Consider the following 14455-nt stretch of genomic DNA (forward strand, 5'->3'; position numbering starts at 1 on the left):
ACTTATGGTAAGATTTCTATCACCATGGTGTAAATCGTTGCTATCACATTTATTCCCTTCTACTAATTTGCTCCGATTTGATTTAACTTTTTTAATTTTAGGAAGGTCTAGTGACAGTGACTTTGGCGAGATCAATTTTAGTTCGATAAATGAACAATTAGCTTAGAACGAACAGTTTTGAGATTCATTAAGGACACCAACGAGTTTCACATTGGTGTCTCCAGTGTTACAACTACATACTTGTAACATTTTATATTCTCTACTTAAGAAAAATAAATGCAAACTTCTCATCACCGGTTTGTAAATAAACCATTTTTTATTGAGTAAAACATGTCGATTCTTATGAGCCTTAAGAGAGCTGTCGTATTTTCATAGATGCATGCTATTCCCTTTAATACAGTTTTTATTTTTTTAATTTTTAAATTACAAATTATGGAATATCATTTCGGTTTTTTGTTGTAAAACATTTAAATATATATATATATAAAACACAATTAGTTAATTACAAATCATACACATGTATACATTAGATATATTAAAGAACGAATTACAAAAACAAACATTTATTTGTCCTCGAATTGAAAAAAGAAAATAAATCAATTTTTACAGATAATCATTTCTACTGAGCTTTAATTTGTTTTTCAATTTAAATAAGGTCTAGAGATAGACTGTCTTTTTTAATTTCAACTACACTTTGACTTAAAACTATGTGGAAATGTTAATAATAATTACAATTTATTGTTAGACCTTTCCTAGAAAGTCATGAGCATATGCCTTTTTCCGATAGCCTTTGAAAGCAAACAATTTAAATGCAGCAATCATCATGACAATACAAAAACCATACAACAGCATTCCCATTCGCATATCCATGTCCGAGAAGACATTGCCAATCATGCGTTTCTGTCGAATCTTTTCAAGATTTTCTTGCAGAATTTCGGGATCGTCCAGACCGAATCGACTGATATAAGATGGATTGTTGATATTTTTGAGGAAATTTAAAACTGCTTCGCGATCCCAAACCACTTGTTGGGGATTGGAAGTTGAGTTCTTTTGGCACTGTTGACAACTCTCTTTTGTGGGAAATTGAAGTTTTGGAAATTGGGGGTCTTCGGTTTCATCGCCAGCTAGGCGAGCATTGACTTCGTTGTGGGCATCCCATAGCCAAAGAATTGCATCGTCTTTGGAGGGGTTATTCCATATTTTTCGTCGCTTGGCCATATCCTAAAAAAACGAAAAAAATCATTTCAGTTAGAGAAAATAATAAATAGGATTTGAGTGATAAAAATATTGCATGTATTTAAAGAACACATTTTTCAAAAGTAGAATCTAACCTTGACGTGACTTTTTACTAATGAATCTCTAAAAATATGTTTTAATAAATAAATTAGGTGGCGCTTAGGTCCTTTGGGAATTAGGGTCTAGTAACTTGCAATTCTTAACCATTTCTGTTTGCGAGTAATGTCCGGGATGAAGTGGACCTACAGTTGTATACCTTATCCGAACGGCTTACTGGAAAAAGCAAATTTCATGACAAGAATAACTCTTAAAGGAGTTGGCAATCAATCGCAAGAGGCAGTACCCGTGAAAAACTTTAGGTGGCAAAGGCAGGGATTGAACCCAAGACCTCTAAGCATGACAGTCCAACGCACTACCCACCACTCCAGGGTACTACCAAAAAATGTTTAACAATTCATTTCAAAGCATGGCTTCAGAATACTTAAAAAATATATTTTTAAAAAACTTTGATATATTCTAGAGATTTGGACTGATTTCTCATACGTTCCTTACTTAATTTAACCCAAAGAGTCCTAGTTGTTATATCTTGAAGTTTAAAGATGAGATTCCGAAGATTTCGAAGTGAAAGGCAATGAAGGGAATCTTCTCTTGGGAAATATCTATAGACCTAACAGGTATGTCGATTTTGAACAAATCTATAAAGTTATTGAAGAAATTACTGTTATCTCTTCAAACATTATTATATTCGGTGACTTTAACTGTGACCAATTAACTGACAAAAGGTTAATTGAAAACATGAGATCTTTTGACTTGCACTCAGTGAACTCAACCTACCGACTTTTCCCAATCTTCCTGTACGCTACTAGATCATTACTAAGTTAGTGAAAAAGATTTTTCGACCTATTATTTAAATTTAAGTGTAAACCAAGTGATTTTTATAATTCAGTTTAGAGATTTTAAGAATATCAATAAAACACATCTTGAAAATGATATAAACATGATAGCATGGAATGACATCTTCCTAATGCCTTCACCAAATGACCAAGCCGAGTTTCTAAACACAAATATTAATATTTTATTTGATCGACACGTTTCATTGAAAGCACAAACTATGGAATCCGCGAAAATAAGCAATGTTTTACTAGTAGAAATAAAGAACTTATAAATCAGCGTGATCTAGCATACCGACGCTGGAAACGTTTTCGTGTTAACGAGCTCTGTACGTTGTATAACTTACTTACTTAAGGTGGCGCTACAGTCCTGTGTGAACTAGGGCCGATAAATCATTGCGAAATAAAGTAGTTCAAGAGGTTAGACGCGCAAAAGTACAGTTCTACTCTAACCGTCTAGATCTAAAATCGGATAGTCGTAAAATATGGAACAAACTCCGCAAGATAGGAATAGGCAAACAAAGAAATAATTTTCCAGCTGAATTGAATATTAATGAGCTAAACAGTAAATTTGTTTCTACATCTATAATAACTCTAAGAGACCATGTGTCTCTTAATACCATTCCTCCACCTTCTACAGACACTTTGTTCAATTTCGATTATGTGAACGCCTTAGACATAGTTGTAAATTGCATAAGTATAAAGTCTAATGCCACTGATGCTTATGATTTGAATCCTATTTTCATTAAAGCTATTCTTCCTTTGCTTCTACCCTATTTTACACATGTAATAAATTCAATCCTTACCGTACTGACATTTTCCCACATCAATGGAAAAAAGCGAAAATAATTCCCATCCCCAAAAACTCGCTTTGCAATGAATTTAGACTAATTTCAATTCTTCCATTTCTGTCTAAGGATAATGCAAAAACAATTAAGCAACTTCGTCAGTCGGAACAACCTTTTAGTCGATGTTCAATCGGGTTTTCGTTCGCATCATAGCTGTTTAACGGCACTAACTAAAATAATCGAAGACATAAGGACTGAAGTCGATATTGATAAAGTAACTTTTTTAGTCCTACTAGACTTTTCAAAAGCATTCGACATGGTGAATCACTCGATACTTCTGAATAAACTGCGTCACAGATTCAACATATCTTCAGAAGCTATTAAACTACTTTCTTCCTTTTTGAAGGATAGAAAGCAAGCCGTTTTCTTAAATGGAAATCTCTCCGATTTTCTTCCGGTTCAACAAGGAGTTCCTCAAGGATCAATTTTATCCCTCCTTCTGTTCTCATTATATGTGAATGAAATCGGTTTCATTATAAATGAAGTATCAAAACATTTTTATGCCGATGACATTCAAATTTACAAAAGCAGTCCTTTGGGTTTAATTGACGACTGCGCTTTCACCCTGAACCAGGAACTAGAAAAGATATCCTACTGGGCGCTGTGCAATGGGTTGGTTCTCAACGCAAGCAAATGCCTGGTTATATAAAGAAAAGAATTAGACTAAACATACTTTCTTTCCATATTTCTAAACCAGAACCCATTAGAATTCGGAAATTCCAGTAAAAATCTAGGAGTAATCTTCAGTAAAACATTGACCTGGAATGACCACATCAACCAATTAGTAGGTAAAACTTATGGAACGCTTAGAACGCTGTGGGCCGCCCAAAACATCACTCCATTTAAAACCAGACTAATGCTTGCAAGGACTCTTGTAATACTTGTTCTCACTCATGGATGCGAAATTTTTTACAACAGCGATTCCATCAACAAAAATAAATTAAACATAGCATTCAATAGTATCATATGATACATCTTTGTGTTAAGAAGGTACGACCATATTTCACATTTGCAAGAGATTCTGCTTAGTATGCCTTTTAATGACTTCATGAAGCTTCGAACATTGAAACTGTTTTTCAAATCTTGAAAACACGTCAACCGGCTCATCTGTTTGAAAAATCAGAATTTCAACATCGAACAGATCGACATCGGTAATTTTGCCTCGCTTTTCTTGTTTGACCTCAGAAAGATAATTTTTCCTCGCTGCTTGTCGCCTCTAGAACTCACTTCCAACTCATTTGCGGGATATAAGTGATATACATATTTTCCAAAAAAGTATTAAAATCTTCTTTTCGAACCAAAGCAACTAACTTAACTTAATGAACTATCTCCTTTTCTTAACTTTAACTAACTTAACTATCTTTTCCTTCTTCTATTTCTATTATTTCTATTTTATTGTCAATTAATATTTTATTTATAAATTATTGCTATTTTCTTTTTTGTATATAATTTAATTTTATATTATTTCCTTACCATATTTTTTTTTTTTTTTAATTGAATTGTTATATAAAGTTAAGTCATAGGCTTTCACTAATTTATAAGATATCTATTATCTTACTGTGTAAGCGTTATAAATAAATAAACTGAAACTGAAACTGAAACTGAAACAAAACGAATAAGGTTTTCGTTTTAGGAATTTTAGTTTCCAGCAGTATTGGTAATTACGTATTTTTGGTCTATCGTTAAAATGTTTGGGAAATATAACTTATTACAACTTGAAATGTTTTTATTTTACACAAAATTTATTCGATTGGACGAAACTTTAATAAAGTAGACAGTAATGAAATTACTCTATACTTTGCCGGATCAGGCCTTTCTGTCTTTATAAACCGTGATTTTTTAAGAGCTTGAGAACTTTTAAAAAAAAAAAAACGCATACAATTTGCAAAATCTCATCGATTCTTTATTTGAAACGTTAGATTGGTCCATGACATTTACTTTTTGAAGATAATTTCATTTAAATGTTGACCGCGGCTGCGTCTTAGGTGGTCCATTCGGAAAGTCCAATTTTGGGTAACTTTTTCGAGCATTTCGGCCGGAATAGCCCGAATTTCTTCGGAAATGTTGTCTTCCAAAGCTGGAATAGTTGCTGGCTTATTTGTGTAGACTTTAGACTTGACGTAGCTCCACAAAAAATAGTCTAAAGGCGTCAAATCGCATGATCTTGGTGGCCAACTTACCGGTCCATTCCTTGAGATGAATTGTTCTCCGAAGTTTTCCCTCAAAATGGCCATAGAATCGCGAGCTGTGTGGCATGTAGCGCCATCTTGTTGAAACCACATGTCAACCAAGTTCAGTTCTTCCATTTTTGGCAACAAAAAGTTTGTTAGCATTGAACGATAGCGATCGCCATTCACCGTAACGTTGCGTCCAACAGCATCTTTGAAAAAATACGGTCCAATGATACCACCAGCGTACAAACCACACCAAACAGTGCATTTTTCGGGATGCATGGGCAGTTCTTGAACGGCTTCTGGTTGCTCTTCACTCCAAATGCGGCAATTTTGCTTAGCCATTTAACCAGAAATGAGCCTCATCGCTGAACAAAATTTGTCGATAAAAAAGCGGATTTTCTGCCAACTTTTCTAGGGCCCATTCACTGAAAATCCGACGTTGTGGCAGATCGTTCGGTTTTAGTTATTGCACGAGCTGTATTTTATACGGTTTTACACCAAGATCTTTGCGTAAAATCTTCCATGTGGTCGAATAACACAAACCCAATTGCTGCGAATGGCGACGAATCGACATTTCACGGTCTTCAGCAACACTCTCAGAAACAGACGCAATATTCTCTTCTGTACGCACTGTACGCATTCGTGTGGTTGGTTTAATGTCCAATAAAGTAAACTGAGTGCGAAACTTGGTCACAATCGCATTAATTGTTTGCTCACTTGGTCGATTATGTAGACCATAAATCGGACGTAAAGCGCGAAACACATTTCGAACCGAACACTGATTTTGGTAATAAAATTCAATGATTTGCAAGCGTTGCTCGTTAGTAAGTCTATTCATGATGAAATGTCAAAGCATACTTAGCATCTTTCTCTTTGACACCATGTCTGAAATCCCGCGTGATCTGTCAAATACTAATGCATGAAAATCCTAACCTCAAAAAAATCACCCTTTATATGTCTTCTTATATGTCTTTTTCTATACAGGAAACAATATTCCCTGAACTATAAAGTTAAAGCATTTCTTTAATAAGTTAGTGAAAATCCGTCATTAGTAATTTGCAAATAATTTTGTCAAAAAAAACACCTACACGTAAGCGAATACGATAACAGTATTATCTAATTTTAGTGCTAAACATTTACTGTGCTTCTAAATATAGTAGTTTTATGGTAAAACGCAAAAATATATTATAATGTTTCAAAAATGTATTAGATTTTATATAATAATCAAGACAGCGAGGGCTGTGATATAATATAACCACTGAAATAATTGCTTACATTATTATTGACTCAGTTGGGGTTAATTTGTAAGATATGATGTTTACACTTAACAGTTTCATTAGCTAGATCTTTTTTTTGTCTATTTAATGGCAAATTTCTAAAATGATGCAACAATGTTGTTGTTGTGAGGAATAATATTTATTTAAATAAATAACATAACCGATAATAAATATTGTTAGTAATTTGTAAAAAAACAAAATTGTTTGTTCGAATAAAAATTCGAAATGAAATAATATTTCGCTTAACATTTTATATACAAAAAGTCTGACAAACGAAAAAGTATGACGACCTAATTCAATAAAATTGTGATTTCATTATTTTTAACTTTGGATCTATTTGGTGTTATCTTCTTTTTGTAAAAGCTTTTTTATTTCTTCAATTATTCTGATTATATATTTTAGGTACCTCAATCTATTCTTAATTTGTTGGTGGCTTTTGAATGTCACCAAATAGACATAAGACTTGATTCTAAATAAATCGTTTTAATGATAAGGCAAACAAAATTGCACGAATTAATCATTTGTAGAAATTATTCTAAATGTTGATTCAGCAGGGACGGCAGCAGCGGCGTCGACGGATATTTTGCTTTATAGTAGATTTAATTTTTCTTGGGTGGGGTAAGACCGCAAAATATAAACACAAATACATTTTAATTAACATAAATGATGTTTTTGTTTGCGTTATCATATCGCGTTGACTGAACTTCGAATTTATCAGTTTAAATTGAACACAAATGACATCAAAGTGTTGATGAAACTTTCTCTTTTTTCTTTTTTTGGATCGTGGGTTCTTTAAACTGACAGCTGTTTGCTGCTCAAAATCTCAGCAGAAAATCAGAATAGTACCTTCGCGGAACTAAGGGACTAGTCATAGTTATCATTGGGCAGGTTCAGCAGACAACATAAGGGACTGCATTTGCAGTGAACTTCATTCTTTGAACGTGAATTTTGTCCAAGGCAAATAGTGAGTTTTTCAAGTGTCATGAGTTTCAAATTCAGAACTTTACTTTTACACAAAACATTAAATGAAGTTATAGTAAAAATAAATAAATCAAAGAGTAATAAAGTTCAGCATTCATTTAAATAAAAAGGCATGATCAACTGTCATTTTGGTAGAAGTAGACTTGACATGATAGTTAAGGAGATTTTTCTTGACTATCTTTCCAGTCGACTTTCCAATAAAGTTGCATTAATTGGAAGGCAAATTTTTGGCAGCTAGCCAATCAGATACTAGAAACTTGCCTTACTTTCAAATCCCTTATGTCGCCTGAACCTGTCCATTGAAATCAATCCGGAAAAATGTTTAAATAATATATGAAGGTGTTTCCCTTTGATTAGATCTCAAAATTATATATTTATCGATCGGAATTCACACAAAGAATTTTGCTTGAGAATAAAAAGTGTAATTGCGCATTTATTTTCTATTTTGCGGACGGAAATTCATTTTCCTGAACAGCTGATAGTTTTATGTTTAAAATTAGAACGAATCGTTCCATTGAATTGTGTTCCACTTTCACACAATTCGAATCACAGATTTTTGTCAGTACAAATTTGTGGTTCGATTTTAATCAGGAAATTTTGTTCAATGACAGAAATGTATAATAATCGCTATAAACTACCTGTCAAAAAAATTCCAATGATTAGTTTTAATGATGAAAACCAATGATGGCTTTAATTAGCCCCTAAAGGAGTCGCTTTATGCTTGAACATATAGGAAATATTGTGAACGGCTGCGTTAACAAACAAAATTGCTTCTTCGGAGCTAAGATTCAATCTCTTTACTTTCTTGTGGTGAACCATGAATGTCCTATATTATACGCAGTAACCTGGAAATAATTTGTTTTGTTGATTTTTCTGCATTTTTAAAAGGAACTTGTAGTTAGACCATCCTTTTAATTCTGCCACTCTGTTGACTAAGATAGAATGTACTCTAAATTGGGCGAATCTTCTTCTTTACTCGCGGCCTATGCATACGGTACTACGGATCACTGGAAGAACTATTTTTTTGGAACAATCCAAGGTACTTATATTCGCTTCCGTCTGTCTTTGATGATTATGATGAATATGAGGGGCTTAAACTCAATATACACGATTGGAAGATCTTACAATATTAGCACATTTTTTGCAAGAAATTTATCCATGTATCAACCATGTAAACAAAACACCCAATTTTACCTGTCAAAAGAGACAATATTAAACTTGACAGCTATTCGTTTGCCAATCAAAACGGTCAATGGGCTTGGGCAGTTTTAGAGAACATAGGGGACCTAAAAGTAAGGAGAGTTTCTAGTGTCTGATTGGCCAGCACCCAAAAAATTGTCTGATTGGAAAGTTAGTAAAAAAAATCTCCCTTAATATCAAGTCAATTCGACTTACAAATGACAGCTGATCATATTTTATTTATTTTATTAAAAACTGAACTTTATTACTCTAAAATGTATGTATGTATTTATTTTCTGCACAATTCGATTTTTTATTTAGTTTGAAAGGGTTCCTTAAGTAATATTTATTAAAAATACAAAACACAAGTCGAGATGGACTTGAAGCTTGCCTGACGAGTCTTTTGTAGACAATTATCTTTTTGGCAGTTTTTGTACAGTCAACTGAATAGAGGTCAGTAAAGGGAAGAAATCTGGAGTTTGAAGTTAATGACACTTGAAAATCTTACTAGTTGCCTTGGTAAATAATTTACGTTTTAAAAACGCAGTTGACTGCAAATAAAGTCCTCTATGTTGTCTGAACCTTTTGGATCTTCCAATGCGACAATGGAATTGTAGAAAAATGGGCTTTACTACTGAATTGCTATCTTGCCTGAAGAAGCAGAAGTAGCCAAGAGTATTTACTCGCATGATCTCAGCGCTGGTGTTGGATATTGTGTTCGTAGTTGAGTTCACGAAGATAAAAAATCTCAAAGTTTCATCTGTCGATAGTAACGTTTTGACCGAAACGTAGGTTATGAGACTTTGTTTTTCCCTAACAAACCACTTAACATATTTTTGCCGCCTAGGCCTCAAAGCTTACAATTGATGAACTAATAGACGAGTTCAGCAGGGATGCTAAAACTCGACATGGCTTTATACAGTTCCTTCTTGTAGATGCATATCTAAAACAACTTATATTTGGATTCTTAAGAAACAAGATTGGAAAACTCTTTATAGGTACTAGTTTTTAATACAAAAAAAGGATGAAAATCAATTTCAGGGTAAATTGACACAACAATTAAAATGTTGCAAAATAAAACTCTTGTCTGGCTTGTCTTATATTATTAAATGTTAATAGTCTGAAGGTTCTTGATGCAAATAAATTGAAACGGTCCACTTGTTTAACTGCATCGAAAGAAAGTTCTAAAAACGAAACTTTATAATAAATATCCTCATGTGTTTAGATTTCGTAACGTCTTTTATAACGACGCACGATCTGATGGCAGGTACTTAACTTACATACATATAAAGAATAAAACAAAAAATTCCAAATGGATGTCTTACTTTGTTTAGAAGTACCTCTGATTACGTCATTCCTAACGACTATGACTATTTAAAAAACGTGATAGTTCCATTTTGTTATCTTTCTCTTTGTATCTAAGTAAATATTAGTATTTAAATTTTTATCGTGACTCTTTATTACGAATGAATAATTTATGATTATTTGTTTATTTATTGGCCTTGGAAAAAATCACCTCTATTCTTTTTTTTTTTCAACTCCCAGTTACATACATTCTGAATTCTGGGCACTTTACAAAACGTTTTCAAAACAAATTAAAAAAAAAATTCCCTTAATTTTATTACAATATGATTGAGGAACCAATACCCGGTATTGTTTCAATTTTAATAAAATTTTATGAATCCTTTATGGGATTCACATTAAATGTAATTGGTTTGCCAATATCCGTTTATTATGGCCTCTTAGACTTAACGAATTCAGGAATAATTTAGGTGTCATTGCAACCTCTTCACTATCCCTTCAGCTTATCTGCATTATATGGTCTAAGTTGTGCATTTTCTATCTGCACCAGACTTAGTTACAAAAAAAAAAACAATATGCAAAACGAATAAAGTAATTAGGAACTTACTGACACGATTGAATAATTTTGTTTTCTTAATTTACTTGAAATCAATTATTAATGTGATACTTGTTTACCTAGACTGAACAGAAGTCAAGGTATGATTGTTATCAAAAAGACTTGAATAATTTTCTCAGAATCTGTCTATTGTTTCATTCTTAAATGTCATTACTTTTCACTAGCTGTCTTTTACCTTAGTCACGAAATAAGTTAACAATTAATTGTGACCACAAAGATTTCTCATATAGTTACGTTATGTGTACAAATATTTGTATTTTAAGGCAGTTTACAATAAAAATACTGTATTGTAATAAAAAATTATTAATTTCTTAGAATTATTTCCATAATAATTATAATAAATTAAGTTGTTCAATAACTTACTTAAAATTATTATTATTAAGTTGTGGTGCAACAGTCCGTTGAGAACTAGGGCCTAGTGACTTAAAACTCTCAACCATTCCTGTTTCCGAGTACTTTTATCAGGGATGGAGGGGACCTACAGTTTTAAGCCGAATCCGAACGGCTAATTTGAGAAAGCACTTTTCATGACAAGAATTACTCTTATGGACTTGTCAATTCCTCGCAAGAGACAGTACTCGTGAAAAAACTTTTAGTTGGCACAGGCAGGGATTGAACCCAAGACCACTTGAATGACAGTCTAACGCACCAACCATCATGCCACGGGTACTACAATTACTTAAAAAGCTTTAAAAAATGTCTATTTTCGTATTATAGCAGCAGCCCATCAATATTAGCCTGAGATTTTTTGGGATGTAAACTTTGATGACAATATTTTATTTAGGAAGGTTTAGATGTAAATAAGGGGCTTAAAAGTAAGGCAAGTTTCTAGTATCCGATGAGCTGCAAAAAATTGCCATTCGATTAAATTAACTTTATTAGAAAGTTAACCCGAATAATAGTCAAGAAAAATCTACCTTACTATGAAGTCATGTCTACTTATGTGAAAATGTCAGCGAGCTATGTTTTTTGTATCCAATTAAAAGCTTATGTTTCTAAATCTGTGATTTATATATTAACTTCACAATTAAAGATTTGTGAAAAATGTGTATTTCTTTACAATGCAAAACAATACTTATTAAGGACTTGCACCTTGTGCAAGGGGTTGATTGATATTTACTGCACGATCTACTGAATATAAAAGGTAGTGAAAGCTCCAAGTTTGATAACAACGACGTCTGAAAAATTAACTAGCAGCCTAGGTGTAATGTTGCGTACAAAGAATACAGTTTACTGCAAATTGAGTCCCTAACGCTTTATGTTGTCTGAACTTGCCCATTGAACAAAAAGCTTAGACGTCATAACTCTGACCCCTAAACAGAGCGTGATGGGAACTACCGGATTAAATACTATTTTTATTTTGTAAATGAATAAATTTAGTTTGAGATACTGAAAAATCTATTTTTCACCATGCTAAAATTGTATAATCCCTTTTAGAAACTTAAGAGTGGAGATTGCTTTCTTCTTTTAGGAAGTTTTCGAAGTGTTTTCGTTTTTGGCGCATGAGTACTTAACATTTTCTTAATATCAGTATTTTTTACCTAGTTTGTTTAATATGTCAATACATCGTTAAAGTAAACCACATCCTTGTATACGCTTTGAGATTGAAGTTGGCGAGTGATTGGAGAGTGGAGGAGAAGATACAGCGACACTGATCAGGTCAAAATAATAAAAATTCAACTACTTAGTTGGTTTGGTCATGTAGAGATTTGTTCTTTTGCCATACTAAGTGAATGTCGAATTCCTTACCCTGTCAATGTAATGTTCAATAATTTAAAACCAACGTACACCCTTTCTCCGATGTTCAAATGGTAGACATGTGCATTCAAGAGGACACAAGCGTCCACAGGTTTTTCTCAAAACCCACCTCTGTTTATCAACTCCTACTCTCACCTCCCCGCGATGAACATCGGGTGCCTAGTACCTCAACTGGAGATTGGGTTCCAACCCCAGTGGAAAGTTGTTGGATGCAGCAAACGAGAGAGGGGGGGAGAGGTGTTTCACTAAGGCACCTCTCCTTATCCAGGCGGCAGCGGACGAATTCTCGAGATGGAATCAACGGCGGCGTCTACAGTTCCAGTAAGGTTGAACTACTTAGTGAACCTTATAGTGCTTCTTCGACATATTCGGAGCCCAGGCCTGTAAGGAGCGGTTTATCCGGCTCCCCTTCCTTGGAATTATACTAAGGATCTGACCCCCCAGGTAGGGGGTTGTGTCGTCGGGGTGACTTCCTGGCCACGTAAAAATACCTTAACTTTCGAAGCACCAACAAGCCTCGGATACGGACGGATTCACTGTTGACAACCCACGCAAACGAAATAAGGACAACGAACTTCAGATATGTACGTGTAATGTTAGGTCCCTTAACAGACCACGTGCAGCCGAACAATTAGCGGAAGCCCTAAACTGCTGCAAGGCAGATATCACAGCCATCCAAGAAGTGCGATGGGATGGACCGGGCAAACGCAAGCTAAAAGACTACGATATCTACTACGGCGACTGCTACCGAGAACAGACAGCGTCTATTTGGGTGTGGATTTGTTGTTGGAACTAGGCTCAGGCAAAAAGTCTTGAGTTTCAACAGTGTGAGCGAGCGCATCACGACAATCCGCATCAAGGCTAAATTCGCCAACATAAGCCTAATATGCGCGCATGCCTCAACAGAAGATGAAGACACCAAAGACATATTCTTTGAGCTCTTGGACAAGACATATGAGCAGTGCCCTGGCTATGACATTAAAATTGTCTTAGGAGATTTTAATGCCAAGCTAGGAAGAGAAGACATCTTTGATGGGATAATCGGGAGATACAGCCTGCACGACACCACCTCCGACAACGGATTCAGGCTGGTCGATTTCGCTGCGGGGCGAGACGGTCTGGTAGCTAGTACGCAGTTCACGCATCTTAATATCCACAAGGGAACACGGAAATCTCCTGATCAATCAACCGTCAACCAGATTGACAACATTGCGATCGACGCACGACACTTCTCCAGTATCCAGGATATCCGAACATTCCGAGAGGCCAACATTGACTCGACCACTACCTCGTTGTAGCCAAGGTACGGCTACGGATATCCCGATCCAAGCCAAAACAAGGAAGACTGCCATATCCTTTTCCGATCGAGTCTCTAATAACCTCTTAAGGAGTCCTATGCTTCCTGCATTAAGCATTGTTGCAGCCATCAGAGATGCCGCCTCTGAAGTGCTAGGTTTCACACGGCCACCACAGTGAAAACCCTGGTTTGACGACGAATGCCGGCAAGCGCACGCAGCGAAACAAGAGGCATACAAAACGGCGCTGCACAAAAGGACTAGAGCTGCTCGCGAGCTCTACGAGCAGAAGAGGAGAGAGGAACACCGGCTTCTTAGATGAAAAAAAGAGAGCATGATAAGCGCGCTATCGAGGAGATAGAGGGATGTCACAACAGTTAAAAAAAAAACTCTCAAGGGTACCAGCCACAAACCGAAGCCTGTAAAGACGATCAGGGGAACATCGTAGTAGAACCGCAGTCGATGCTGGAAATATGGAATGATCACTTCCCAAATTATATAACGGCGATGACGAACCGAATTCCGCTGTAAGGGAGATAGAACCACTCCACCTAGGCGACGCAGATTAACAATTCCGCCTACTCGACCTTGACGAAGTGAAGATGGCTATATCTAAACTTAAGTCAAACAAAGCTGCTGGAGCTGACGGCATCGCTGCCGAACTATTCAAAGCAGCAGGCGATGACTTGGTACGGAGCATGCACCAACTCATCTGCAAAATATGGTCGGAAGAAAGCACGCCCGATGAGTTGAATCTCAGCATAGTGTGCCCGATACATAAGAAAGGAGACCTTCTAAATTGCCCCAACTACAGAGGCATCAGTCTCCTGAACATTGCGTATAAGATCCTCTCAACAACCTGATTGGTCCTTATCAGTGTCGCTTCAGACCAGGAAAGT

General features: G+C 35.3%; 1 protein-coding gene across 1 annotated transcript in view; it reads right to left on the minus strand.

Moving 5' to 3' along the window:
- Positions 1–284: 284 nt before the first annotated feature.
- The window catches only part of LOC129949381 (sulfhydryl oxidase 1), a 28376-nt gene continuing 14205 nt past the window's right edge, over positions 285–14455 (minus strand). The window contains exon 2 of the mRNA XM_056060810.1: positions 285–1221. Coding sequence (XP_055916785.1) covers positions 742–1221 — 480 coding nt within the window. The 3' untranslated portion in view covers positions 285–741. The remainder of the gene's footprint in view (positions 1222–14455) is intronic.

Source organism: Eupeodes corollae, chromosome 3, assembly GCF_945859685.1.
Source record: "Eupeodes corollae chromosome 3, idEupCoro1.1, whole genome shotgun sequence".
NCBI lineage: Eukaryota > Metazoa > Arthropoda > Insecta > Diptera > Syrphidae > Eupeodes > Eupeodes corollae.